The 25409-nt window shown below is 49.3% G+C and overlaps 1 protein-coding gene across 3 annotated transcripts in view; it reads left to right on the top strand.

Moving 5' to 3' along the window:
- The window catches only part of COLQ (collagen like tail subunit of asymmetric acetylcholinesterase), a 55439-nt gene that overhangs the window by 5961 nt on the left and 24069 nt on the right, over nucleotides 1-25409 (top strand). The window contains exons 1-4 of one of the 3 annotated variants that reach the window (XM_046003139.1): nucleotides 13772-13847; nucleotides 19857-19969; nucleotides 21125-21226; nucleotides 25076-25120. In XM_046003139.1, the coding sequence (XP_045859095.1) occupies nucleotides 13772-13847; nucleotides 19857-19969; nucleotides 21125-21226; nucleotides 25076-25120 (336 nt within the window). Of the gene's footprint in view, nucleotides 1-13771; nucleotides 13848-19856; nucleotides 19970-21124; nucleotides 21227-25075; nucleotides 25121-25409 lie in introns of those variants that run through there. The other 2 variants (XM_046003138.1, XM_046003140.1) reach the window with 2 other exon arrangements.

Below are 25409 nucleotides of genomic sequence, written 5' to 3'. Positions count from 1 at the left end.
CTGCACCCCCGTGTCTTACACCTGGTCTGCTTTCCTTATTACATTTACCTGTCTAACCCTCTCAGGGCATGTGACTTTTTCGCCTGTGGGACTAGAACCCCTGCTGGGTTCTGGACTCCGCCTCCTCCTTCTTTAGAAGTCTCAGGTTATTTTTCCAGAATTCCCAAGCTCTGCGAAGTTCAATTTGAAAGTTGATGTTCCAGATCAGCGATTCTCAAACTATAGCGCTGGTTCTCAGCCCTGGCTAGACCTACGAATCATTTGGGATGTTTGACAGAAACCCAGTGACCAGACTGAACAAACCAATTAAATCACTCTCTGGGACAGGTGCTCAGGCACTGATACTGTTTAAAGCTCTCCAGGCGGTCCAGTGGCTAGCCATGGTTAACCACCGAACTGTAGCCAGCAGGCGTCCCCTGGAGGGCTCAGAAAAACCCAGACCGCTGGACCCACCTCTGGAATTTCAGAGTCAGTAGCTCTGGGTCGGGCCCGAGAGTTTGCATTTCTACTAAGATCCCAGGCCCTGCTGATGCTACGGGCCCAGGGACCACACATTGAGAATCACTGCCCAAGTTTGTCTTGGAGCTACTATATTAGTTTCCTGTGGCCACTGGAACGAATCACCCCAAAGACAGTGCCTTAAACATTTATTCTCTCACAGTTCTGGAGGTCAGAATTTGAAATCATTTCACCTGGCAGAACTCAAGATGCCGGCAAGGCTGTGCTTCCTCCACGGGCTCTTTGGCAAAATGTCTTGTCTTTTCTGGTTTTAAGCTATGGTCCTTGCAATCTTTGGTTCCCGGCCCCCTTTTCCGTCTTCAAAACCAGTAGCATGGCAGCTTCACTTCCGGGGTCATATTGCCCTCTTCTGTGTCAAGTCTTCTTCTGCCTCTCTCTCTCTTCTTTTAGAGATTTTATTTCTTTATTTAGAGAGCTAGAGACAGAGAGAGTGTGAGCAGAGGGAAGGCCAGAGGGAGAGGAAAAGACAGAATCTTAAGCAGGCCCCATGCCCAGTGCAGAGCCGGATGCAGGGCTTGATCTCACGACCCTGAGATCCTGACCTGAGCCATAATGGAGAGTAGGATATGCTTACCCAACCGAGCCACCCAGTCACCCCCTTCTGCTCTCTCTTAAAGGACCACCTGTGATCACATTTACGGTCCACTGAGTTGATCACCCCCATCGTAAACTTCTTAATTTAATCACATCCGCAGAGTTCCTTTTGCCATAGAAGTAACATGTATAAGTTCTAGGGATCAGTCTGGACCTCTCTGGGGGCTTATTCAGTCTCCCATAGTTACCTTTTCACTGGATCAAGTGTCCCATGAGTATTCTTTAAGTGGCATCAGAATCAAAGACGCAGGCATCTACACTGTCTTCATTTGGATTCCTCCCGAAAGCAGACCCTGAGACGAGGATTTGGGTATCTAGGCAGTGATCCCAGTAGGGCATGGGGAGGTGAGACAGGGAAGGGAAGGTAGTCAGCATGGAGGGAGGTCAGGAGCAGATTGGTGCTCGGGGCCTCTGGGGTTCAGTTCTCCTGAGACAGGGAGACGGAGAACTGGGATATTTGCTCACCAACTCCTATAGGGACGTGCTTGCCCCAAGCAACTTGCATGGCTGGTGAAGCCTTCTGGCATAGTCACAGGTATATATGGTACAAGCCAGAAGCCCATAAGGCCTGATGGATGCTATAGGATCTGTCAGGGAAGCAACTGTGTCCACCATTGCTCCCTCAAGAGAGCTGTACTATACGGTTCTCTTGCACTGAGCACCTTCCCTTTGCTAGGCTCTTTACATATATGACTTCTGACCTTCACAGCAATTTCACAAGCCAGTAGTACCCCCCATTTTACCAAAGAGGAAACTAACATTCAGGGAGGTGTGGTCACTTGGCTGAGGTCACACCGTGCCAAGGTCAAAATTCCAAATCAGAACTTACTGATCCCCAAACCACCGTAGAGTTAGAATATTCTGGTGGTTAGAGGTAGGGCCTGTGATGCCATGCTGCCAGGGTTCAAACCTTGTGTCTTCCTTAGCTTTGTGATATTGAGCAAGCAAATTGTCCTTTCTGTGCCTCGGTTTCCTCAGAGATAAAATGGGGCTAAAAGCAGGGTTTAACTCAGAGAGGAGCTGTGGAGATGAAGTGGGTTAATGACAAATGTAAGGTACTGAAAATAGTGCCTGATATGTAAGGTGTCATTATTTCTGTCATTATTTCCAGAACCTCACAGTGTCTGTGCACCTGCCAACAGGTCATGATTTCCCCTAAGATGCCTTTGTGTTAAAGGCAAAAGTTTAAATACAACCCACACAATAACTTATTGCTTAAACTCTCCAGTGAGTTAAAGCAAAAGGAGGGGCAAGGCTATTTTCTGTTTTGCATTTGTGAACCAGTCCCTAAAGCAGGAACACGTTGACCAGCGAAGAAGGCTCTTCTCGTGGTGACCGGCTTCCCCAGATGGCTTTAAAAATACACCTGGCCCTAGTCCATCTCCCAGCCCAGGAGCATTTAGCTCCATTCAAGCCCACACTTATGTTTCCACAGCAACCAACATAAGCACAAGCATGAGGCGTGTGTTGGGAGCTGCCAACAGCTGAAGGAGAGGCCTCAGGGCTGCTGAGGGCTTTGCACTCTAAACCAGCTGGGGCTGGAAAAAGAGAGGAAAGCAAAGAAGGACACATGAATGTGAGTTGGACAGTCTCCTTCCCTCCCCAGGCCTCCCTACTGCTTTCCCCACTCATCCCACCCTGCTGATCGATCACCTGGCCTTTTTTGGTATCTTTCTGAGAAGTGTGGAGTAAACCCCAGGAGCTTTCCTGTTACAGCTACTAGTTCCCTCTGGGGACACATGCTCCAGGAGGGACCTTCCAGAGGTCTTAGGCCTAGCATGGGGCTTCTCGGGGACCCAGGAGGTTGCGGGATGCGGTGAGGATGGCCATCCTACCTACAGACACCTGTCCATCTGCCTGGGGCTTTCTTACTTTACTATGACTGGGGGTTTGTTCGAATGTTTCAACTTGTCCCCAGTAGGAAGTTTCTGTGAGGCGAATCACTGTTGAAAGTTAAAACTGGGCTGCCCTTTTGTACTCAAACAGAACTGGTTTAGTTTCTCAGTCATCCCTACTGGGGTGGACCTCACGGACTTACTCCCAAAAGGCTTCCCAATTCTCTGTAGTCATTCAGAAACCAAATTCTGACCTGTTGAGATTAGTGTTCAGGATTTGGGGGGCTCCGAGCAAGAACAACGGCCCTTTCCCCCTCCTGGCACATTAGCAAGGTCGTGGTAGGGAAAGCGAACAGAGGAAAAGAAGAGTATCCTCTGTGTCCAGGGAGCACGAGGACCCAGAGAGAGCGGTGTCCTTTGGGGCGGCGCTCTCCTTCACGCTCCATGTCTGCCCACAGAAAGTGGAGTAGAAGGCTGAAATGGCTGTCTGGTCAGTTTGGGTCCTAGAAATTCCCCAAAATATGTGAGGATAACTGGGGTTTTTTAATTTTCTTCAGAAAAATTACCAGAGTCAGCTGCTCTGGCCTGCACTTTCTCGGCTGGGAAGCCCTGGAGGAGCGCACCAGGTGGTGACTGCTTCCAAGATTCTCTCGTTTGGGTCTAACCAGAAGGTGGTACAGGCATGTTTCGTCGGCGGCTTCGGTAACTTGCCTGTTGACTGATGTTCTTAGACCTTGCAGCGCAGTGCTGAGGCCCTGAGGTAGAATTCAAGAAGCAGTTATTTCTCTGGACCTGCCACTAACTCTTAGGACACATGTGTAGGGTTGGACAAGCTGTCTGCTGTCTGTGAGACTCCATTTCCTCCTCTATAAAAGGAAAAGGTAGACCAGATTTCAATGCTGGAGACGTTCTCTGACTTTGTGGCTAATGAGTTGCTTGCTAATTTATGCAATTACCTACACAGTGAAGGGATTTTGGCAAGATTACTCTTGGGAGCCCTGGCCCTCAAGAATCCATGGTGTGGGCATAAAGGGCATGGGGTTCGCTCTCAGACAGTTCTGGCCTTGAGTGACATCTTTGTGACCCATTAGCTGAATGGTGTTGGTTTGATATCTCAACTCCTCCGTTTCCACCTCTGTAAAATGGGGATAACGAGGGTACCTACCTTATTAGCTGGCAGTGGGGACTAAATGAGCTAATAGGTACAGAGCTTTGCACCTGGAACATGGCTAAGCTCAGCTACTGGTTGCAACCATTATTCCAAATGGTGGTAAGAGGGTTGGAATCCAGGCCGCTTGCCCCATCCTAGGAGACCTCATCTCTACTATAATCCCATCTGCTTTTGTTGAGGCTGGAGAGAATTGCTCATGGAGCTGAAGAGTTTGTTTCAGAATTCTCAGTTCCCATCTAAAGCCAGAGGATGAGGAGGGGACATCTCAGTGCATGGCATGGCTTTGGAATTGCAAGTCTGGGCTCAGAAGCCCTGCTCCAGGAGACCTTGAATGTGAGGGCCAGTTTTTCTCACCTGTAAACGGGGATGCACTGGAAGGTAATTTGAGGGGCTGTTGGAGAATCAAAGGAGAAAGCATGGGAGGGCGGGGCTCTAAGCCGGTGGAGTATGTACTCAGGCCCTGTCATGCCTCGAGGGCAACACTAGCCCTGCTGGCCGTGGGGGACACTGGCTCACACCTGAGGACACTGTCTCAGCCTACTGGCTTCTCAGCAGAAAGGCCTGCCGATGGGCAGAGTCCACAACAGGCGCCCTCCCTCCCCAGATGGAGGTGAGCTTCCTGGGAACCCCTGCAGGCCACTGCAGTCCTGAGAGTGTCCACCCTCTGGAAATTGTGCAATCCTGTGTGGAACCTAGCTGGTAAGACTAGCCACTTCCTGTATCCAATTCATCCCCGTCAGGGGAAGGGGCCCTCCGTCTTTGTGGCATCTGCCTTATGTGGAGTGACAGTCTTGCCCCTTTCAAAACGGACGGTGGATGCCAAGTCACCAGGCCTGCCAGTGTGGGCCCTTCCAGGCAGTGAGAGGAAGGTTATTAAGTATGAAATTTTCAAATAGAAGGCCAGCAAATGGTGGCTGATTTGACAAGGTGCTCTATTCTTTCTTTCTTTCTTTCTTTCTTTCTTTCTTTCTTTCTTTCTTTCTTTCTTTCTTTTTTCTTTCTTTCTTCCTTTTAAGATTTTATTTACCTATTTGACATGGGGAGAGAGAGAGAGAGAGAGAGAGAGCATACAAGCAGAGGCAAAGGGAGAGGGAGAAGCAGACTCCCTGCTGAGCGGAGAGCCGGATAAGGGACTTGGTCCCAGGACCCTGGGATCATGACCTGAGCCGAAGGGAGATGCTTACCTGAGGCACCCAGGTGTCCCAAGATGTTCAATTTTCTGACCACGTACCCATCTGCCGCCACTGTGCTTTTTGTATTTTTCCAAATGGGGCAATAAAATCCACTTGAATTGATTCAGATTCTCTGTATTATCAACAGTAGTATGTTTAAATCTGCCTCCATCTCTAAATTAATTATGACAATTACTTGAGCTATACAATTTTTGATCTACTTCCCATAACCAGAAGGACCAATATTTACTATACCTCCTACTATGTACCGGACTGTTATAGTGAAGAAGAAGATTCATAAGACTAGAAGCCCATAGTCTGTCTATGACGTTAAAATAACACAAATACAATGAGTAACGAGTGGTGTCTCAGGCTACACAAACAGTTGGAATTTGTGTGAGAGCAGAGCGACTAAGACAAGGAGATGACTGAGCTGGGTTCAAATTGTGACTCTGTCACTTACCTGGGCACTTCTGTGAGCCTCAGTTTACTTATCTGTCAAAGGGAGAAAATATTAATACTACTTAAGGTAATGTGGGCTAGTGCTTAGCATATAGTCGGGGTTCTGGGCTTGTTACTGAGTATGTTGATCATTGATTTTTCAGGCTATGTAAAGGTGGTTTAAAGAATGTTCTCCCTTTCTGCTTCAGGTAAAATGTCTTCCAAATGAAGGAATATTATGCAGCCATAGAAAGGAATGTAGATACATTTTATGTAGTTGCAGAGAATACAGAATTAGAAATACTGTGAAGAAACCAGGAAGGAGTACCATATGTATAATCGTATAATTAAGCAACCCTTTGAGGAAGAAGGGGAATATATTATACCTACCTATCTGTCTATGCATAAAATATTCCTGAAAGAATACACAGGAAACTAAACAATAATAAATAATAGAAACCGGGGGTGCCCAGGTGGCTCGGTTGGTTAAGTGTCTATCTTAGTCTCCGGTCATGATCCCAGGGTTGAGTCCTACATCAGGGATCATGTCCTACATCAGACTCCTTGTTCAGCAGGGAACCTGCTTCTCTGTCTGCCTGCTGCCCCCCCTGCTTGTGCTATCTATCTCTCTCTGACAAATAAATAAAAATCTTAAAAAAAAAATAATTGAAACTGGTATAGAAGCAGGAGAGTTTTCATGTGTGTTCACTTTACTTTCATTTCGGAATTTTGAATCACACGAATGTATTACCTATTCTAAACAATTAAACAAAATTCCACTTATGCACACAAAACAGAACCTCTTATCTGGAGCACATAGGATGGGATCTTTCTGTCTTGAAAAGTCTTTTAGACCTAAAGTGGCAATAGAAATTGAGATCTCAGAATGGTAGTCACACAGTTACAGTGCTGCGGAAAGCCTAAGGGCTCATCTTCCCAGCTTGTTTGAGAAGCCCTATTGCTCAGTTGAGTCCAAAGTGGTTGCCTGAGATTCCCCCACTTTCTGGAATCCAGGGGTTTGAGTGATCCAGCGAGACCAATAAGTAGAAATTCTTGTGCCGGGGGGAGCCGGGGGCTCTGAGCGACCCTCTTCCCTCCTCCTCACTTGGTGTGGAAGCTCAGACAACAAATACCGAAGGCGGTGGGGGCAGGGATTGGCGGGGTTGTCTAGAGAAAGGGCTAAGTAAGCCAGGTGGTTTTGGATCACAAGTGTCAACAGAGCTAGAATGTCACCATGGAAAAATGAAGGCGTGGGAACATAGTGGCTAGAAACACAGGGTCTTTCCACTTGGACCGCGTTGTCAGTGGGTGTTGGAAATAACCCACTCGTTGGGCCAATGCAACTGGGGAGTTTTGTCTCTCACCTATGGCCAGATCTCCTGAATAACACTACAAACTTGGCCTTCCCTGTCAAGAAATCAACTGTAGCAGAAGATTTAATAGTGCTCGCTGCTTCATGCTGGACACTATAATCAAATTCAGAGCCAAGGCGCAGCCAGTCTTGGGGAGGTTTCTTGATGTTCTCTTGGCTCCTAATAACATTGTCTCCTCCTTCCATTCTGTTTACCACATGCCATTTTGTCAAATTAGAACTTGAACTCAAAAAAACAGATGCCTTCCTTCAGATAAGGTCGAAAAATTCCCTTGTGGAAGGAAAGGGGGCTGGGTTATCTCTTGAATCTATGCACAATCCAAGGAGTCACCTTTGATGTATGACTTACCACAAAATAATGCCAAATATGAGAAGATTTTCTTGCATCCACCGAACTAGGACAGACCTTCCTCCTTGAGGTGTCCTTACTGGCAGGGGAGGGGGCAGAAGAGAACATGTCCTTCATGGGGATTCGGTTCCCTGCTCAAAGTCTCCTAATGAGTGGCTGCAGGCTTCTCCAGGCGATGCTGGTGCCCTAGCTCTGACCCACCCCCAGTCCTAACCCTTGTGGAGGTATCTTCTGGTTCTTCATTTCCTAAAAATTTTTTATTCTTTTTTATTATGAAAAATTTCAAACATTGAAATGAGTGGGAAAAATTGTCCAGGAAATGCCAAAATGCCCACATTTTGGGCTGAATTGTATACCCCCCCCCCAGATTCATATGTTGAGGCCCTAAACCCCAGGATCTCAGAATGTGCCTGTATTTGGAGTTTGGGCTTTTAAGTGAGGTGACTAAGGTTAAATGAGGCCACAAGGGTGGGCCCTAATCTGATCTGACTGGTGCCCTTAAGAGGAGATTTGGATACCTAGAGACACCAGGGATGCTCAGACGGAAGACAGGCCATGTGAGGACATAGCTAGAAGGAGGTGGCCATCTGCCAGCCAAGGGGAGAGGCTTCCAAAGGAACCAAACTTCCCAACGCCTTAATCTTGGACTTCTAGCTTCCAGAGCTATGAAAAAAAATTTCTGTTGGCTAAATCACCCTGGTACTTTGTTATGGCAGCCTTAGCAAACAAATACACCCACCAAACAGATTCTGCAATTATTATCATTTTGCTGTATTTACTCTATCACATATCCCTTTGTCTCCCCTTCTTCTTCTTCCCTTCCTCCTTCTTCTTCTTCCCTTCCTCCTTCTCCTCCTTCTTCCTCCTCTTCTGCTTCTCCTCCCCCTCCTTCTCCTCCATGGATTTCAAAGTGAGTTGCAGATTCATTGCTCACTTTGAAGATTAAACTATTCAACAGAAAAGGTTGATGTTTGACTGAAGCCCACTAGCACATACCATTGAAGCTTCTGTGGCCATGATGGGGGGCAACTAGGATTGTCTATTCATGTGAGTCTACAAACCAGGAAACTAGGGCCCAAGTGGGAAGGTTTGATTAGAAAGGCATGGAACAGGGTGTTGGTAAACTTCTCCAAGCCCACCTGGCTGAGACAACACCAGAAAAAAAAATTTTTTTTTTCTGAGCTTCCCTGCTCGTTCTGTCTGGCTGGTAGCTGGGGAGAGAGGTCACCACTTTGTGCTGGTTAACAGAATCTCCAGAAGTCTCTAGTGTCAGACATCTGGATCCAGGCCTGGCCTACTGCCTACTGGCTGTGAATGACCATGCGTGCACCCTTAAATGAGGATGATACTACTATTTTGTATGGTTGATATGGGAATCAAAGAAGGATAGTGAATGCTCACAGAACAGGTCCCATTGTTGGTGTAAAGTTATCTGCTGTAATGAACAAGCACCAGCATTGTGGTGACATCATCTAATCAAAATTTATTTTATGCTCACCTAAGAGTCCAGTGTGCGTGGTTGGGGGCAGCTCACCTCCATGCTGGCATTCGGGGATGCCGGTGCCTTCCATGCGTGCCTCCACCGTCCTCTAAGGTTTGAGTCCTCTGCACTTGGGCAGAACCATTTGTAAGCACGGTCACGGTCCTGTGCCCCCAGCTCTTCACACTCCAGGGGCCTGGGAAGTACAGCCACCTCTCAGAGACAGCTCTGGCCTCTTGAAGGAGGAGCCCACATCTGGGGGAGTGCGAACCTTCTCTGCACAGCCCCAACTCTGAGGAGGTCCTAGATGTGAAGTCAGTGGTGGGGAGTTAGGAGCCAAGCGAGCCTGCTAGCCAGGGTAGGGCCAGGTTGGAGGGAAACTGCCCTGCTCTGCCACGGGAGCAGTGAGAGAAGCAGGTGGGGCAGGAGGCATCTGCATGGAGAGCCATCCCTCAAGGACTGGGGGAGTTGGCCAACAAGAGGACACCTTCTCACGGGGCTGTGTGCAAGATCCCTTTTGAACTCTGACTCCAATTCTGTACGCTCTGTGTGGCCTGGGCCCAGTGACGGTCCAAGAGTTCTTTTCTCTATAAAATAGAATAGTGCTGCTTCGAGGATGAAATGCAGTGGTACACAGAAGTGCAAGGCTGTCCTTGTTTCATGATGAGGATGTTGCTAAACCAGGGTCTACGGATATGTAGCACAGCTGTCATGCCTTCCTCTGATCTCAGGGAGGCCAACACTGTAAGTCATGACCCTCTTTCCTCAGAGTCCTTCTTAACACAGTGTTCCAGGAAATCTCTACCGATCAGTTCCCATTAGCAGATAGGTTGAAAACTCTTCGACCTCCAGAGGCTAGACCTTGGGCTTGTTCATTTTTATATCCATTATCTATATTCATCTCTATATCCATAGCAATATATCCATTGCCAAATCCATAGCAAGGACTTGGCACAAAGGAAGTGTTTGACAAATGGAGCAGAATGTGTTCTGGGGCTCTCCTGGAGGTGTTTACTTGTTAAGATGGTAAGGAAGACTCTGTTCAAGACTGTTGCCCCAGATGGAGAGCCAGCCTCCCTTCTCTTCCCTTTGATGGGAAAGACATTGGACTCAATTCTAAATGCAGTAGGAACAAGTGGGGATTTATAGCCAAGGAGCTATTTGGGGGAGGGGGTTGGTGGATAGAAAATTCCTAAGAGGAAACATCAGGGCTAGGGGGATTCTTGCTAAAGCCAGTTAAGAGAATTCTTGCTGAAGGGAGGCCAGGGTGCTAAGATATCAAGGGTAGGGGATTGAGGAACTTGATCAGGTGTCAAGGGTGGGGATTCATTCTCAATGGACTTTGCTGGATTCTTGCTAAAACTAAACTCTTTAAGGACAGACACAGAAACCCAAGTTCAAGGCCTTGTTAAGAACCTGAACAAAGTTTGGTCAAGGACAGAGTCTTTGTCCATGGAAAGATAGAACCCATATTGTCCAGTCTATTTCTCTGCCTACCCGGGTTTGGGGATGGGACAGCAGACTTGGGCTACTTTGGGGCTGGTGGGATCCTAGGCTGTGCCTTTAAACATTCAAGAGTTTTTGCCTCCCACAGGGACTCTGGGTCCTTGGGGAGGATGCTGAGTTATCCAGACTTCAGGATCTCTCTGTGCAGCAGGGGTGAGAGACACAGAGGACTCTGCTCTGGTCCAGGACAGCAGGGAACAGGCCTGCATGTGGCAGCAGTGGGACAAGAACTTCTGGATTGGCGCCCAGGGAGGCAGCATTCCAGAAGGGGACTTCTGGCCTGGTTGATAAATACCAGAGCTGCAATTAAGACAAAATACTGTGAATATGACACCTGCTGACAGCTACAGGAAGGCCCCGGAAACCTTTTTTATGAATTTGATTTTGCAGGCCATTCTGCTGGGGTGAGCTGGTGCCTGGGCCAAGGAACCAGAGGGAACTCGGCAGGCCGGCTGCCTCGAGGGCACAGGATGGCTCACTGGGGGAGAAGGGGAAAGAACGATCTTCCATTCCTGTCCAGAGCCCTATGAAGGACCATTTAAGTCTCAGAAATCATAGCCCTTCAGAGACTGGCTGGAAAGGGCTTAGAGCTCATCTGGGCCAATTGCTTTCATTTTATATTTGGGGAAACCAAGGCCCAGAGGGGAAATGAGTTGTTTAAGGTCACACAGCAAGTTACTAGCCACGCCAGGGTTGGAGGCCAGGATTCCGAATCCTAGGCTGGCATGCTTGGCTGCAGACCAGATAACAGGAGTCGAGCGTACATCTAGGCATTTGATTCTAGGAGACTCAGACAGAGATAGAGAATGAGACAGAGTCAGAGACATAAAGACAAAGAATGAGACGGAGTCAGAGACATAGAGAGAAAGAATGAGACAACAAAGAGAGTTGTAGGAGGAGAGCAACATGGAAGAGACAGAAAGAGACATTCGTGGGCCTGAGTCATCAGGTTCAAAATAGAGATTTGAACAGTAGCAGACTGGACAGGACCTCAAGGACCATCTAGGCCAGTCTCCTTCGTTTTTACAATAATCAAAGTGCTGCTGAGTGGTTTACATGTGTAAACCATTTTAGAAACAGTTTGACATTGAATGGTAAAAAGGAAATGCCTTTGATACTAAAAAGTGGCAAAACTTCCATCTCTAAGGGTTTTTGAATGGGATTTGAAAGATGAAGCACTGTGGGAATATGACCCAGCACAGGGGCATTTGGGTATGTGTGATGCCTCTGATATTTCCACAACAGTCTGGGATTTACGACTGAGCACTCCACGCCCTCCATGCGTTCTCTGATGTCTTAGGCTCTGTGTTTCTGAGAACAGAGGGAAATGCTCCAGAGAAGGAACAAAGCCTAAACCCTTTCCTCCCTTACTCCTTTCATCTTGGTACCAACAAATCTTCTCTGCTTTCAAAGTTCAGCTCACTTCTTCCAGGAAGCTTTCTCTGATTTTTCACTTATAGCCCTCCTCCAATTGGTACCCATCACTTCCGGCTCTAAAGCCCTCCAGACATCCCCAGCCCCCTGTTAGCCACTTCTCTTTTTGCTTTTTAATGCAAAGTAGTTATCTCTGAAAATGTTGATTAAAGAGCCCCTATTCTATTCCAGGAACTCTGAAATCCTTAGCTCTCATCCTCACAATAAACTACTAAAGTGGGTTTTGCTTTATCCATTTTACAGATAAGAAGACTGATGGGCACCTAGGTGTCTCAGTCAGTTAGGCATCTGCCTTCTGCTCAGGTCATGATCCCGGGGTCCTGTGACTGAGCCCCATGTCAGAGTCCTTGCTCAATGGGGAGCCTGCTTCTCCGTCTGCCTCTGTCCCTTCCCCTTGCTCCCAACCTCTGCTTTCTCTCCCTCATTCTCTCTCTCAAATAAATAAATAAAATTAAAAAAAATAAACAAGAAAAGAAAAAGAAAATTGAGGCTGAGAGAGAGTGAAAAACGTCCTCAAGGTTATGGACCTAGTAAGTGGCAGCCTGGGTAGCTCCAGCCTGGATTTGTCTGACTCCAGGGGCCTATATTCTTTCCATGACACGGAAGGACAGGAACTGTCTAGTCATTGAGTCTTGCATGTATCTGACATTCACTGTGTGCTTCTGAATGAATGAAACAGTAAACGAATGAATGCACACAAGGAATATCCTTTCTTCTGAAGACTGTAGCTCAGGGGCTTGCCACCTACAGTCTGCAGGCCAAATCCAACCTGCTTCCTGTTTTTGTAAGTACAAATTTAGTAGACCCAACCACATGCCTTTATTGTCTTTGGTTGCTTTCATATATAATAGTAGAGTTATGTTGTATCAGAGACCATGCAGCCCACAGAGCCTAAAATATTTGCTACTTGGCCCTTTCCAGAAAAAGTCTTTTGACTCCTGCAGAAGCTTATGATTTTTACTAGAACTGTGTGTGTGTGTGTGTGTGCACGCGTGTGTGCATGCTTGTGCACTGGGTATGCCTATAAAGTTATCAGACAGATTCCACATGTATCTGGTCCATGCCACTTTATTATTTTACACACCGGCTTCATCTAAAAATGTTTACTCCACCAGCCCTTTTGAAATTATATATGTCTATAATATATATTATAGACATATATAAATATATATTGATTATATATTAAATAGAATTATATTATTTCTATATTTCTATATTAATATATCTTAATTATACATTAAAATAATTATATTATTAATATAATAATGTATTTATGTATATAATATAAGGTATCATTTATATGAAATCCAAATTTCAAATATATGTATTTGAAATTTGTATAATTTTAAAAGTTAAGTTTAGCTTGCTGGCAGCACCTTGGCACAGACATGATGTGAGCCAAGACCCTGATACCAGAGGTCTTCCCTGAAGTAGGGGAGGGCAGATTCCCCCAGAGCAGTCGCAGTGGGGGTAGACTTTGAGGCTTGCCAGAACAGTATTGACAGGGGCAGTTTCTGGCTAAATGAAAAGCAGCCTTTTAGACGGATGACACTCCCATTTCCTCTTGGCTGGCAGGGATGATCAGGATTCTGGGCTCCCAACCTCACCTCCTTCCCTGGGACGGGGGCACTCTTCCTCCCCCTAGGGTCCCTCCTCCCCCACACCACCAGTGCACCCTCTTGTGAAGCCGGAGCCCTGCCTACCTGTTCCTGCGTCCGGGAGCCGAGGACTGGCCTCTGGACCCCTGGCATCTGGGCCAGAAGCAACACCAAAGCAGGGATTGGCTGACTCCCACCCCAAATGCCCAGCTGGGAGTGCTCAGAGGCGTGACAAATCTCAGCCTGTCGCCAGCGCCAGCGTGTGTTCCCTGGCCAGTCCCTCCTTGGGCCTTGCCCACAATGACCGGTCTATCACTCAGCCTCACTCACCTGCTCACCGTCTCAGGACTGCTCCTTTCCTCAGCTTGCTGCTCGGGTGAGTTGTGTGTGTGTGTGTGTGTGTGTGTGTGTATGTGTGTGTGTGTGTATGTGTGTGTGTGTGTGTGTGTTGTATGCCTGCATATGTGATGTGTGCATGGTTTTAGAAAAAAAGCTTGAGAAACAGGCTTGCTCTGGGTGCTTTTAGCCTTCTTTTTTTTTTTTTTAATTTTATTTATTTATTTGACAGATAGAGATCACAAGTAGGGAGAGAGGCAGGCAGAGAGAGAGAGAGAGAGAGAGGAGGAAGCAGGCTCCCCGCCAAGCAGAGAGCCCGACGCGGGACTCGATCCCAGGACCCCGAGATCATGACCTGAGCTGAAGGCAGCAGCTTAAACCACTGAGCCACCCAGGCGCCCCTGCTTTTAGCCTTCTTAAAGTCTTAAACTTCTCGACCACTGCTGGAATTGCTCATAAAGGGGTCCGATGGTGGAGTTGGTGGGGACCTTGATCTACACACCCACGTGTGTGCATTTGTGTGTGCCTCTCTTGTGACCTTAACCTTGAGGTTGCAGCTGCTGCTGCTTTGGCGTTGAAGTAACATCACATACTGTGGTCTGGGCCAGCCATGGTATTGGGTGGCTGAGACATTGTCCATTATTCTCCAGGCTGATGGCTTGGGTCACGTGGCTACTGCTCCAGAGACAGTCGCCACCAAACTGCCAGATCATCTCCTTTGCAGGCTGTGCCTTCACCTGCTCCCCATGCCCACACAGGGCCCACTTGCAAGAGGGCAAATGCTTACCGTGGTCTTTCAGAGACGTTCAAGTACCTTCAACTTTTAGAATCAGAATTTGCTTTTCAAGGTGTGTGGGATACGTGAGTGGGGGTTGGAGGAAAGGTTTGGTAGGGTGTAGCCTTCTCTGGAATCAGTGAATCAGGAAAAAGTTCGGGCAAACTAAAGCCAGTTATCTTGAGAACTTCACTGCAGCTGAGACATCCGGCTCATGGTCAGGACACTCGGTGCCACTTGGAGCATGTGCCCTTCACCTCTTCTCTCCTCTCATCCTTCTGGTGCAAGTTCCAACAGGGAGGGAAAGGCCCCAGAGCGGGAGGAGCCAGAAGGAAGAAGTTGGGCACTCCCCCAACTTTGGGACAAAGTGCAGAGTGGTTAGCATATGGCCGCCCCTAGAATTTTCCTACCCTGCAAAGGCAAGAGGCTTAGGTGACTTTGGTGGCTTCTCCACACACATTTGCTTGATTGGGCAGGGTGTGGGTAATGCAAAAACGGGAGGCAGAAACAGAAAGGCTGTCTCTCATGCACTATGGGGGTGCTGGTCTCGTGAGTGGGAGGTGCAGGCAGACGGAGTGGTGATCCTGGTGTTGTATGCACGGAAACAGAATGTGGAGATGGTTTGGGCCAAACTCCTTGCGGTGTAGGTAAGGAACCTGTGTCTCAGAAATGAGTCGTGACTGGTCACAGGGTCACTTGTCCCCAGACTCATACTCTTTGATCCAAGTCCCTGTATTTCCAGGAGTAAGTGCAAGTGAACCACACTTTCCAAGTGCCCCAGAGTCAAGTGGGTATTGAGGGCAAATGGCAAAGGTGGCATCTACCATGGTAGACAAAACAGAAACGAAAACAAAAATCCAACACACCACAGGTCTGCGTTAGACCCAGCCTTATTTCTCCCCAGGAACGGGCGCTGCAGCGGTCACATGCAGTATGAATTCAGTGTCTTTAAGTGAGGGCAAGTGGTCCTGAAATTCCTTGGGAGTTGGCATTTCCAAGGCAGCTGCCTGGGCCTGAGCCACGCGGCACACCCAGGCTCCTGCCGGCCCCGTGTTCACGCATATGTGGTTGTTTCCATCACCACAGAGCTCACTGGGTCTTTTCCAAGCTGGACCCTGGGCTTAGACATGATTCCATGGAGGCAGCCTAGTCCTGAGTGAGACCTGCAGGCCACTCGGATGACACCAAAATAGACATGTGAAGTCCTGGCTTAGTTGACGGGAGCTGTTCCCGAACACATCCACCTGATGGAAATACTCTGAGCCGGAATGAGCCGTAAATAAACTAGTCTGTGCTAAAAACAAACATCTCCAGGGAGTCGGGAGGGTGGTGGGCAGAAATAGATGCTCTTCACCTGCTGAAAGTGAAGTCAAGGTCAAGGGGGACAGGGCGAGGAGGGATGGGGAGAGGTGACCAATGCAGATGCCTCGGTGGGAAAAGCAACGGATAATTTGTGCTCACCGAAGAGTTCTCCCATTTCCAGGAAGAAAGAACAGAATGGCTTTAAATGATTCAGAGTCTCTCATCCGTGGAAGACCACAGAGAATGTGGGGTAAAGGGAGGCCATATATGGTCTGGAAAGATCAACGGGGCCCATTAGCCATGTAGAAAATACCAGCCTCCCAGGTGCTCCTGGCGGGCGGAGGCTTTGCAGAGAATGGCAGCCTCAGCCCTTAGCTGTCTGCTGAGGCCAAAGAGCAGCAAAGGAGAAAGTACTGCTGGGGGCCGTTGAGGGGGTTCTGGCCACCTTCACCACCCGCCCAGGGCAGGGATGCGCAATGGAAGCTGCCCGTCCCAGCTTTCTCAACACTCCAGGAAAAACACTTGAAAGAATTTGAAGAGGAGTGTGGTTGGCATTGATGTCAAGTTTTATAACAATGTAGCTGTTGTATTTTTCCCCCTAAGAGAGAGAAAGCAGCCCGTGATAGATAGAACGGATCTGCCACTCACCACTAGGCCATGGTGTTTTGTTGAATGAAAGCCGTTTCATAGAACAGCATCAGATAAAGGCCAGTCTGGGACGGTGATGACTCAAGTTAAAAGCAAGGCCACTGTGTCACTGTATCAGGCACAAAAGACCACCATCCAACCAGAAAAACGGCCAGCGATCCCTTCGTCCTTGCTAATATGAGTGAATACTGCTGCTTTACTACCCACAGCTTCGGTCTCCCGCTGCTCTTCTCTTCTTCTGGATAAGAATCAAGGTAGTTACATACTAACTCTTACTTCCCAACTGCACCCAGTCCAGAGCAAAGCCAGACTTGGCTTCCTCGAGAGTCTCTCCCAGCATCACCTAGTGAATGCCCAACTCCCAGGACAAATCCTTTGTAACACCTTCTTACGAGATGCCGCACAGTCGCCTGGGATGCGTCCTCCCTCACAATGAGCCAGTAGGGCCAGTTTTGTGCAACTACTCGTGTCCTCCTGATGGTGTTGGGTTGGAAGCCCTCGATACTATATATTTCAGGTAATTGTTATGGGAGCCCCTTCCCTTCTTCCAAGCTCCTGCCTTGTATTTCCACCCACACGTGGAAGAGTGTGAAGATCAAAAGGAAGAACTCTAGAAACAGGCTGCCAGTTGTATGACCTTGGGCAAGTTGCCTCACCTCCTGGCCTCAGTTAACTGATCTGTAAAGTGGGGATGATGACAATAGCATTAACTCTCAGGGTTGTTCTGAGGAGTCGGTGAATTTATATGTGTGAAGCACTTCTGTGGTGCTTAAGCAAGCATGTAGTAAGTATTTAGGTTTTTGAAAAATTTATTTTTATATTTATGAAATATAAAATACTAAAAATATAAAATATTTTAAAAATTAAAAAATAAATGTAAAACTTATTTATTTTTATTATGAATTCAGCAAGCATTTGTGGAATACCTAGTGTATGTCGGGTACTGTGCTAGAAACTGGGAATTAAACACTAGCTCCCATCCTCCCAGAAAGCAGTGTAGTGAGGGAGAGACAAGGAAATTGTTTCATCCCACAGGTAAGAGTGAACATGGGGGTAAACCCAGAGAAAAACATGGCAGGACTCTCAACCTTGGCCTGGGAAGTCAAGGAAAGCTTCCTGGTGGAGGCAGCCCCTGACAGTTCTTGATGAATGAGTAAGAGTCTCCAGGATTAGGCTAGGTCTGGGTGCAGGGGATGAGTGCAATATGAGCAGAGGGGCCTTGGCAGCCATTCCAACTCCACAGGCCTTGCTGTCTGCGGGTCAGGAGCACCAATCAGGCATCTTTCTGCACCACTCCCCACCGCCCACCACAGCCTGGTCGAGGCCTGGCAAAGCATGTGATTCAATGAACAAATGTCTAACACCAAATTTGACAGCTTTCCCCACAAACCAGTGCCTCCTCTGACTTTCCATCTCCTACTCTGATCACTGTGGTCCCAGGTCCCCGCAACCTCGAAACCATCCTTGATTCTCCCTCCTCTTGTGCTCCTGTGGCACACTGCCCCGCCTTCTGTTTCTTCCTCCTCAGTAACGTCTGCATCCGTCCCTTCCTTTTTGTCCTCACTGCTTCCCTGGCCCGGCCACGCCACCCCCACCCCTGGCTGCTGCAAGACTGTATTGATTGTTTAAATTGTGTGTGTGTGTTTGTTTGTTTTTATGAATTTCATTTCAGGATAACGAAAGGGTCTTCACCAAATATTTCTTACAAAAGGAGGCCCTGGAGTGGGGAGAGCCGAGGACCACTGGCACAGGCTTGTGGAATGCTCCTCCACTGGAGAGTGAGTGTGTGGGGGGGTGCACGGAGCAGCCATTCCTGAGGACCACTCACCAGCTGCCTCATGTCCATAGCCAGGTCCTGGAAACCAGGGTGAAAACCAGGAGGCAAGCATGGGCCCCAAAGAGATCAGACTGAAACTGGGTTCAGGGCCGAGAGGAATGTGGTAAAGTGACCTGCCTGTTTCTGTGAGACCAGAGGTTTGATGAAGGGGTAGAGGTGAGGGTACCATCGTGAGACCCAAACTGGGAACTGTAAGGTGACAGCTGGTGGCGATTATGGGCATTACTGCTGTGAATATTCTAGCACATGTGTTTCAGTGAACATATATCCACTTGTCTGTTGGTAAATACCTAGGAGTGACATTGCTGGGCTGTCGGGGATGCCTGTATCCAGGAGACAATACCAAGCAGTTTTCCAAGGAGGTTGAACCAACTTACACCCCCCTTGGCCAATGTATGAGTTCTGTTTGTTCCACAGTCTTGCCAACATTTGTTATTTTCTGTCATTTTCAGTTTAGCCATTCTGGTGGGGTATGTAGCAGCTACCAACCAGATGTTCGGCAGCTGTGGACTGGATAAGTAGATTGTGGTGTAGTCACACGATGGAACTCTAGTCCGCATCAACAGCCACAAGCAGCAAACGAATGACCCCCGCAACTGCTATGTTGAGCAAAAGAAACCAAACACAGGAGTTCATATTGTCTGATTCCCTTTATAGAAAGTTCCAGAGTAGATGCAGTGACTCGCTGGGGTTAGAAGTCAGGACGCTGAAGAGGGAGGAGCGCAGAGATCAGGCAGGAGCCGATGGGGCTTGTGGATGCTGGGGAGTGATTGTGTGTTTTGATCTGGGGATGTGTTTCCAGGCTGTGTTCCTTCGCAGGAGTCTGTTGGGCCGTAGGCTCATAGCCCGCATCCCCTCTGTAAGGTATACTTCAACACTGAGCGTACAGTAGCATTGAACAAGGGCAAGACCCCACGTTTCATAAAGCTCCCAGGGTCCAGGGCCTTCCTCTCATCTCCACACACCCACGTATTGAGTCACTAGACTGTAAACTCTTTGGTCCGCATGTGACACCAACTGTGTGTGTCTAGAGTCAAAGAGATGTTTTAAGTCAGGGCTCCGGGTCTCTTACAATCAACGGCACCTCAGGCCCTGGCAGCCGGCTCCCTGACCAATTCCCCCTGAGCCCACTGTCGAGATAATTACCAAGCACTTCCTTCTCCTCAGCTGTTAGAAGTGCATCATGAGTCTGAACTCTGCCTTCCTTGTCACATCTACAAAATGACAAGTCCGTCCTGAAGAGGGAGAAGCAAGCTTCTAATGGTCACAGGGTCCATACCATCTGCTTGTTTATTAACCACCCCCATTCAGCGAAGGCTGGGGAGGGTTCCATCAAGCAGCCAACAGAAGGTATGCTCACCGCTAGCGGGTTAGAAATCAGATTCGGAAATCGGGCGTGTCCCCCTGGGTCTCCCCAGGGTCCCGTGGGCATGACAGAGGCCCCAGCCGTGCCCCCACACTAATGAGCAGCAGTTTTCTCCGCGCAGCTCTTCCCGGCCTGGACCCGAAGAAGCGTGGTGGCCACAGAGCATGCTGCCTCCTGACGCCCCCTCCCCCACCACTCTTCCCGCCACCTTTCCTCAGAGGGGGCCGAAGTCTGGTGAGTACCTTAGGACTCGTGAGGAAACAGAAATGCAGGCTCCCTAGTGCCCGCTGCACAGCCCCTCCCGTCCCCCCACGCGAGGTGAGCGGCCTCCAGGGAATTGCCGAGGGATCCAGCCCGTCACTCTCGCGCAGGCTGACCCCTAGGATGGGCATTTTGCAGCTTCTGGTGTGCGTCCCTCCTCCCGCTGTCTTAAGTACGTTATGGAGGGAGATTCTCCTCAGCGGGAAATTGGATTTGGCACCGTGTCCTGTCTTCCTGAGAGCAATGAGGTAAATTTAGAACTTTTGAGGCTCCCTTCAGCTGCTCAGAGACGGAATTTCTCCTTTCTTCCCGAGGGCTTATGAAATTCCCTTCCACCGCCCGTATTGAATGTGGGCTGTTTCTGTGAGGGGACGTGGGAAATGGTCCCTCCACAGCCATACTGAGGTGTGAGAGGGAACAGAATTTGGGAAGAGGGAAAGAGCAGGATTTGGGAAGATGGGCTAGAAGACAGCGGGCCAGGATGTCCTAAGGACGTGGGATTCTCAAATTTTTCCAGAAATTCTAAGATCTGTACTGCCCAGTCAGGAGCCACTAGCCATACGTGACTTAAACACTCTTAATGCAGTTCGTTCCTGTTGGGATGTGCTGTCTGTATATAATACACACTGAATTTTGAAGACTTAGTATGAAAAAAGAATGTAAAATGACTCATTAGTAGTTTTTAAATATCGAATATGTTGATAATAATGATATTATTTGGGGCATCCTGGGTTAAATATATTATTGAAATTAATTTCACTTCTTTCTTTTTACCTTTCTTATGTGGCTACCAGAACATTTAAAACTACATACGTGGCTTGCACTCGTGGCTTGCCTTATATTTCTGTGGGACAGTGCTGTCCTAGACATGGGATAAAGGCCCCTGAAAATGAGCTTCCTAACTCCATCGAAAGTGATGATTCTATCTCCATAATCCATGCAAGCCAGGCATGTCTCAAGAGAGAACAGGGACTTGGGGCCCAGAAGGTCTTCTTGGGACACCCTTCGGGGTGTCAGGGAACCACCAGCCTTAAGGACTGGACTGGGGAGCAGGCCTGTGTCGAGGGTGGTTACCCTTCTTCTGTCCCCCAAGTCTGACCTATCACCATGTGTTGCTTTGCATGGAAGCTTCTCTCCCCAGACATGAAGAATCTTATCCTGGAACTGGAGACTTCGCCGTCCTCATGCGTGCAAGGATCGCTCGGCTCCCCTGGGCCGCCTGGCCCCCAGGTTGGTGCGTTCCACCAGAGCCTCCCCTGCTGTCTTCTGTTCAGAGCAGGGAAGCCCGCTGGGAAGAGTCTCTTGGCGCTGCCACTTTTAAAGTGATGTGGGCACTGTTTCTCCTTCTCTCTCTCTTTGAGAAGATTTTATCCATTTGTTTATTCGTCAGAGAGAGAGAGCACAAGCAGGGGGAGCGGCCGGCGGAGGGAGAAAAGGGCTCACTGCTCTGCGGGGCCCTGGGATCTTGACCTGCGGCGAAGGCAGACGCTTAACCGATTGAGTCACGCGGTCGCCCCTGTTTTTCCTTCTCTAGCTCCCCTCCAGCTCCAGGGCCATGTGGATAGCGCATTGATTTGTGTTCTCTCTGGGTGAATTCTGGCCTCAAAGCCTCGACTGCCTCCTCTCTGCAATGGGGATAACAATTACCCCTGCAGCGCCGGATTTTGGTGGTGGTGAGGGTCCAAGAGACCTGCTGCCTACATGGGTGCGACGGTTACTGGAATTACCATCAAACACGTGGTGACACTGGGTTGTCCCTTCTGTGACCATTGACCTTGACCTGTGACCTTGCCAGTAGCCTGAGAAGTGCCTGCGTTTGGTGCGGGAAAGTGGAGGTGATGGGGAACTTGTTACTCTGAGCTTCATTGGGCCCCCAGATCCGACCGTCAGGCAGCCCACCGCTCCCCACTGAAGCTAAGGGGAAGTGTGAGGAACAGGCACAATGTTAGAGAAAGGATTTTCTAGGCAAACAAGAGTACCCTCCAGAGACCCTGTCTCACAGACCCTGGCTCCTCTGGCCTACCTGGGAGCAGGGGTCCATCAAGAAGGAGCACCCCTTGGCTGGGGCTTAGGGCCTGCCATGGGATGGGGAAAGAGGGTACAAACAGCAGTCAGTTGCCCAGGTGCCTTCCGAATTCTGTCACCCCTTCCTGCGTCACCCCTTCCTTCCTTCCTGTGGCTTCCCATCATGGGAGACTAAGCACCAAACTCCTCACCCTGGGTCCCAGAGCCTCCCGCCCCCCGGACGACCCTGCCTGTATCTCCTGCATCAGCTCAGACCACCAACATTGCCCGAGTGACGCGCATCTCCTGGGTCCTGATGCATGTCGAGCTCGTTCTAGCCTTAGCGTGTTTGCGCTTGTGGCTCTGGCTGTGTGGAATGTTCTTCCTTCTGATTTTTGCCTTAAAGGTAAAGATTATAAAAGGTAAAAGTAAAGGTTGAGCCTTCCTCAACCACCCAGTCTGGAGTAGACGTCCCCATCCCTGTCCCTCCCGATGGCTTGTTGTAATTCACTGCATCATTTTCTCATCTTGTTATAGTGTTCTTAGTGGTTTTGTTATTGTCCTTGGCCTCTTTGGTCTTCCCTTTGTAAAATACAAGCTCTCTGGCAAGGACTGACCAACTGTGACCTACAGGTCTGGTGGCCGTCTGTTTTTGTAATCAGAGTTGTACCGTCTCGGGCTGCCTTTGTGCCGCCAGGGCAGAGGTAAGTGGCTGTGACAGAGATACCGTATCCGAGGCAGAGTCTAGGAAATTTGCTATCTGCCTCTTTTTTTTTTTTTTTAAGATTTTATTTATCTATTTGACAGACAGATCACAAGCAGGCAGAGAGGCAGGCAGAGAGAGAGGAGGAAGCAGGCTCCCCGCTGAGCAGAGAGCCCGATGTGGGGCTCGATGTGGGGCTCGATCCCAGGACCCTGGGATCATGACCGGAGCTGAAGGCAGGGGCTTTAACCCACTGAGTCACCCCGGTGCCCCTGCTATCTGCCTCTTAACAGAGACGGTTGGCCCACCCCGGTCTTGAGAGCAAGGACATCACCTGTCTTGTTCACACGTTGTGCCCAGCTCACGCCAGGTCACGGGTTGTCATAAGCTTGCCATAAACATTTGTCAAATGCAATATAAACAGGACTTGGGACCCAGTATTGGCCAGAGGCTGCCACAGAGGGGCTGGGAAGTTTGCAGAAAGGCAGGACCGGCCCCTTGAGAGGCACCTCTGCGTGGGTCTCCACCTTCCTTCCTCTGGCAAACTCCTCCCGTCTCAGTGCAGTGAGGACCACGGGGGGTGGGAACGAAAGGGGGATTCTTTGCTCGCTTCACACCAGGAGCTCTCCAACCCTGCTTGCACATCTGGACCCTCGCGCAATCCCTTTGGGTCCTGTGGAGAATGTGCTGCCCAGCTGGGGAGGCAGGGGCTGGATTTGTAGCCCCCTCTGTTGCCTTAGAACACAGCATAAAATGCTGTTCCCAAGTCAAGTGAGATCTGCGGACCAGATGCATTGGCATCATCTGGGAGCTTCACACACACACCCCGTTCACACACACACCCCTACTATCAGAATCTGCATTTTAACAAGACCCCCTATTGAATTTCCTGCACATCACAGCTTGAGAAGCCCTGAGCTAGAGCACAATGGCCTGATAATAAGAAATGAGGGAATGGAAGAGTATTCACTCATCCTGCCTGGCCTGGGCACGGTCCTGGGGCCCTCTGTCACCTGGGCTCCCAGGCTTTGGAGGAGCAGGGAACCTGCCCCGCTGAGTCACACTTTCTGGAAACACTGGTGCCCCCCAGGCTTTGATCCTTGAGGATTTGTATACCCTGCACCTTGCACTATCCACCCAGGCTCGCCCACACAGCTCTGAAGGGAAGGGGTGCAGCACCGAGGGCCAGATGGTGGGGCCGGTGCAGTTCCCAGTGGGTCCCTGGGTTGGGGGGCTGGGGAGGGAGGGTGGTGAGATCACCCTCCCAGGAAGCCATCTTTCCACACAAGGATGCCCAGACCAGGAGGAGTGGGGAGAGAAAGAAGGAGGGAGGAGGGAAAGGTTGAAAGGGAGGTTGAAAGAAGTGGTGAGATGGGGGAGGGGAGGGAGAGAAGGGGAAGAGTGAGAAGGGAAAGGAAATAACTCTCCCTACTTCCCTCCCTTCCCCCAGACAGGAGAATAAACCAAGACAGTGGTTCCCAAACTTATCTATTCATTAGAATCCCCTGGGAGCCTCAAAAATCCCTGATGTCTGCGTCCCTCTCCTTGCAATTGTGATGGAATTGATCCGGGGTGTGCCCTGGCCTTTGGGATTTTCAAAAGATCCTCAGGGAGTCTCATGCGCTAGGTGTGGGAGCTGCCGAGGGGGCTGTTTGGTATTTGCACAAGTCTCATAGGAATCAGACAGGCTTTGCGTTAGGTGTGTCCACCTGCAGATCTTGGGGATGAAGTAGTGGCCGGCTGGGGGTTGATGGATGTCCTCTCTGCTCTACTAGGGAATTTGGAAAGCAGTTAGTCAGCTGAGCATTTCATAGACCCTGTGAGCACAAAGTAGCTGCATTCTGGCTGCGGGTGTGCCAAGCTTCGTGTAGTGGGTGCTAGAATCCCTGAGCTGGAGTCAGCCCCACTCCCATGGCTGGGCAGTGGGACAAAAATGCACCATTGCCCACGTTCTTAATCTCAAGGAAGGCTTTCACTGCACCTGGTGCCCATAGAGCCAGCACAGGAATTTCTAAGTTGACTGCTCCTGTGTGCAAAGCAAAATGTCCCCCTTATCAGGGCCCCAGGGAAAGTTGGTGAAAGCCGCTGAAAAGATAAGAGAGGAGGTGAGGCCTCTGGCTTTAGGCAAACAGCATTTCTTTAGTTGTAACCATGGCACCACTGGAAACACAGCTCAGAGAAAGCTAGAAGATGACAGGGAGACTGGGTTGGAGGACACAAGAGGGTCCTTCATGGGGTCCTTGGAGCCCTGAGTCTGCCCAGGGAACCAAACTGCTGGAGGATTCCAGTGCACTAAGGGCCTCCCTCCCAGCCCTGCCTCCCTCACCCCCTGTCCTTATTTCTTTCTTTCATTTCTTGTCTTGATGGTATAGGGTCCACCGGGACTTCCTGGCAAGATAGGACCAAAGGGAGAAAAGGTATGAGCCACTATTTTCTTCAGTCCACCTCTCCTTGGTAATTCCAGCCTGTATCCTGGGGACGCCACTGAGAATTTTCTGGTTGAGATTTCAAAGCATGTGCTAATTCTGCCTTAGTGCATGAGGATGGGCTCCGTAACGATGCGGCTGCTGCTACAGGTGTGAGATCCCACTGGTGTGTTTCAGCTTGGCCCACTGACATGGCAGGGGTGCTGTGAGCGGCCAAGCAAGCAAGCCACATGGTCATGCCCAGCCATCAGCCCTACTAAGCTCTGTGCTTCCAGAACTT

This window comes from Meles meles, chromosome 4 (assembly GCF_922984935.1).
Source record: "Meles meles chromosome 4, mMelMel3.1 paternal haplotype, whole genome shotgun sequence".
Lineage (NCBI taxonomy): Eukaryota > Metazoa > Chordata > Mammalia > Carnivora > Mustelidae > Meles > Meles meles.
The sequence above is the reverse complement of the archived record's forward strand: the minus strand, read 5'-3'. Positions and strand labels throughout refer to the sequence as shown.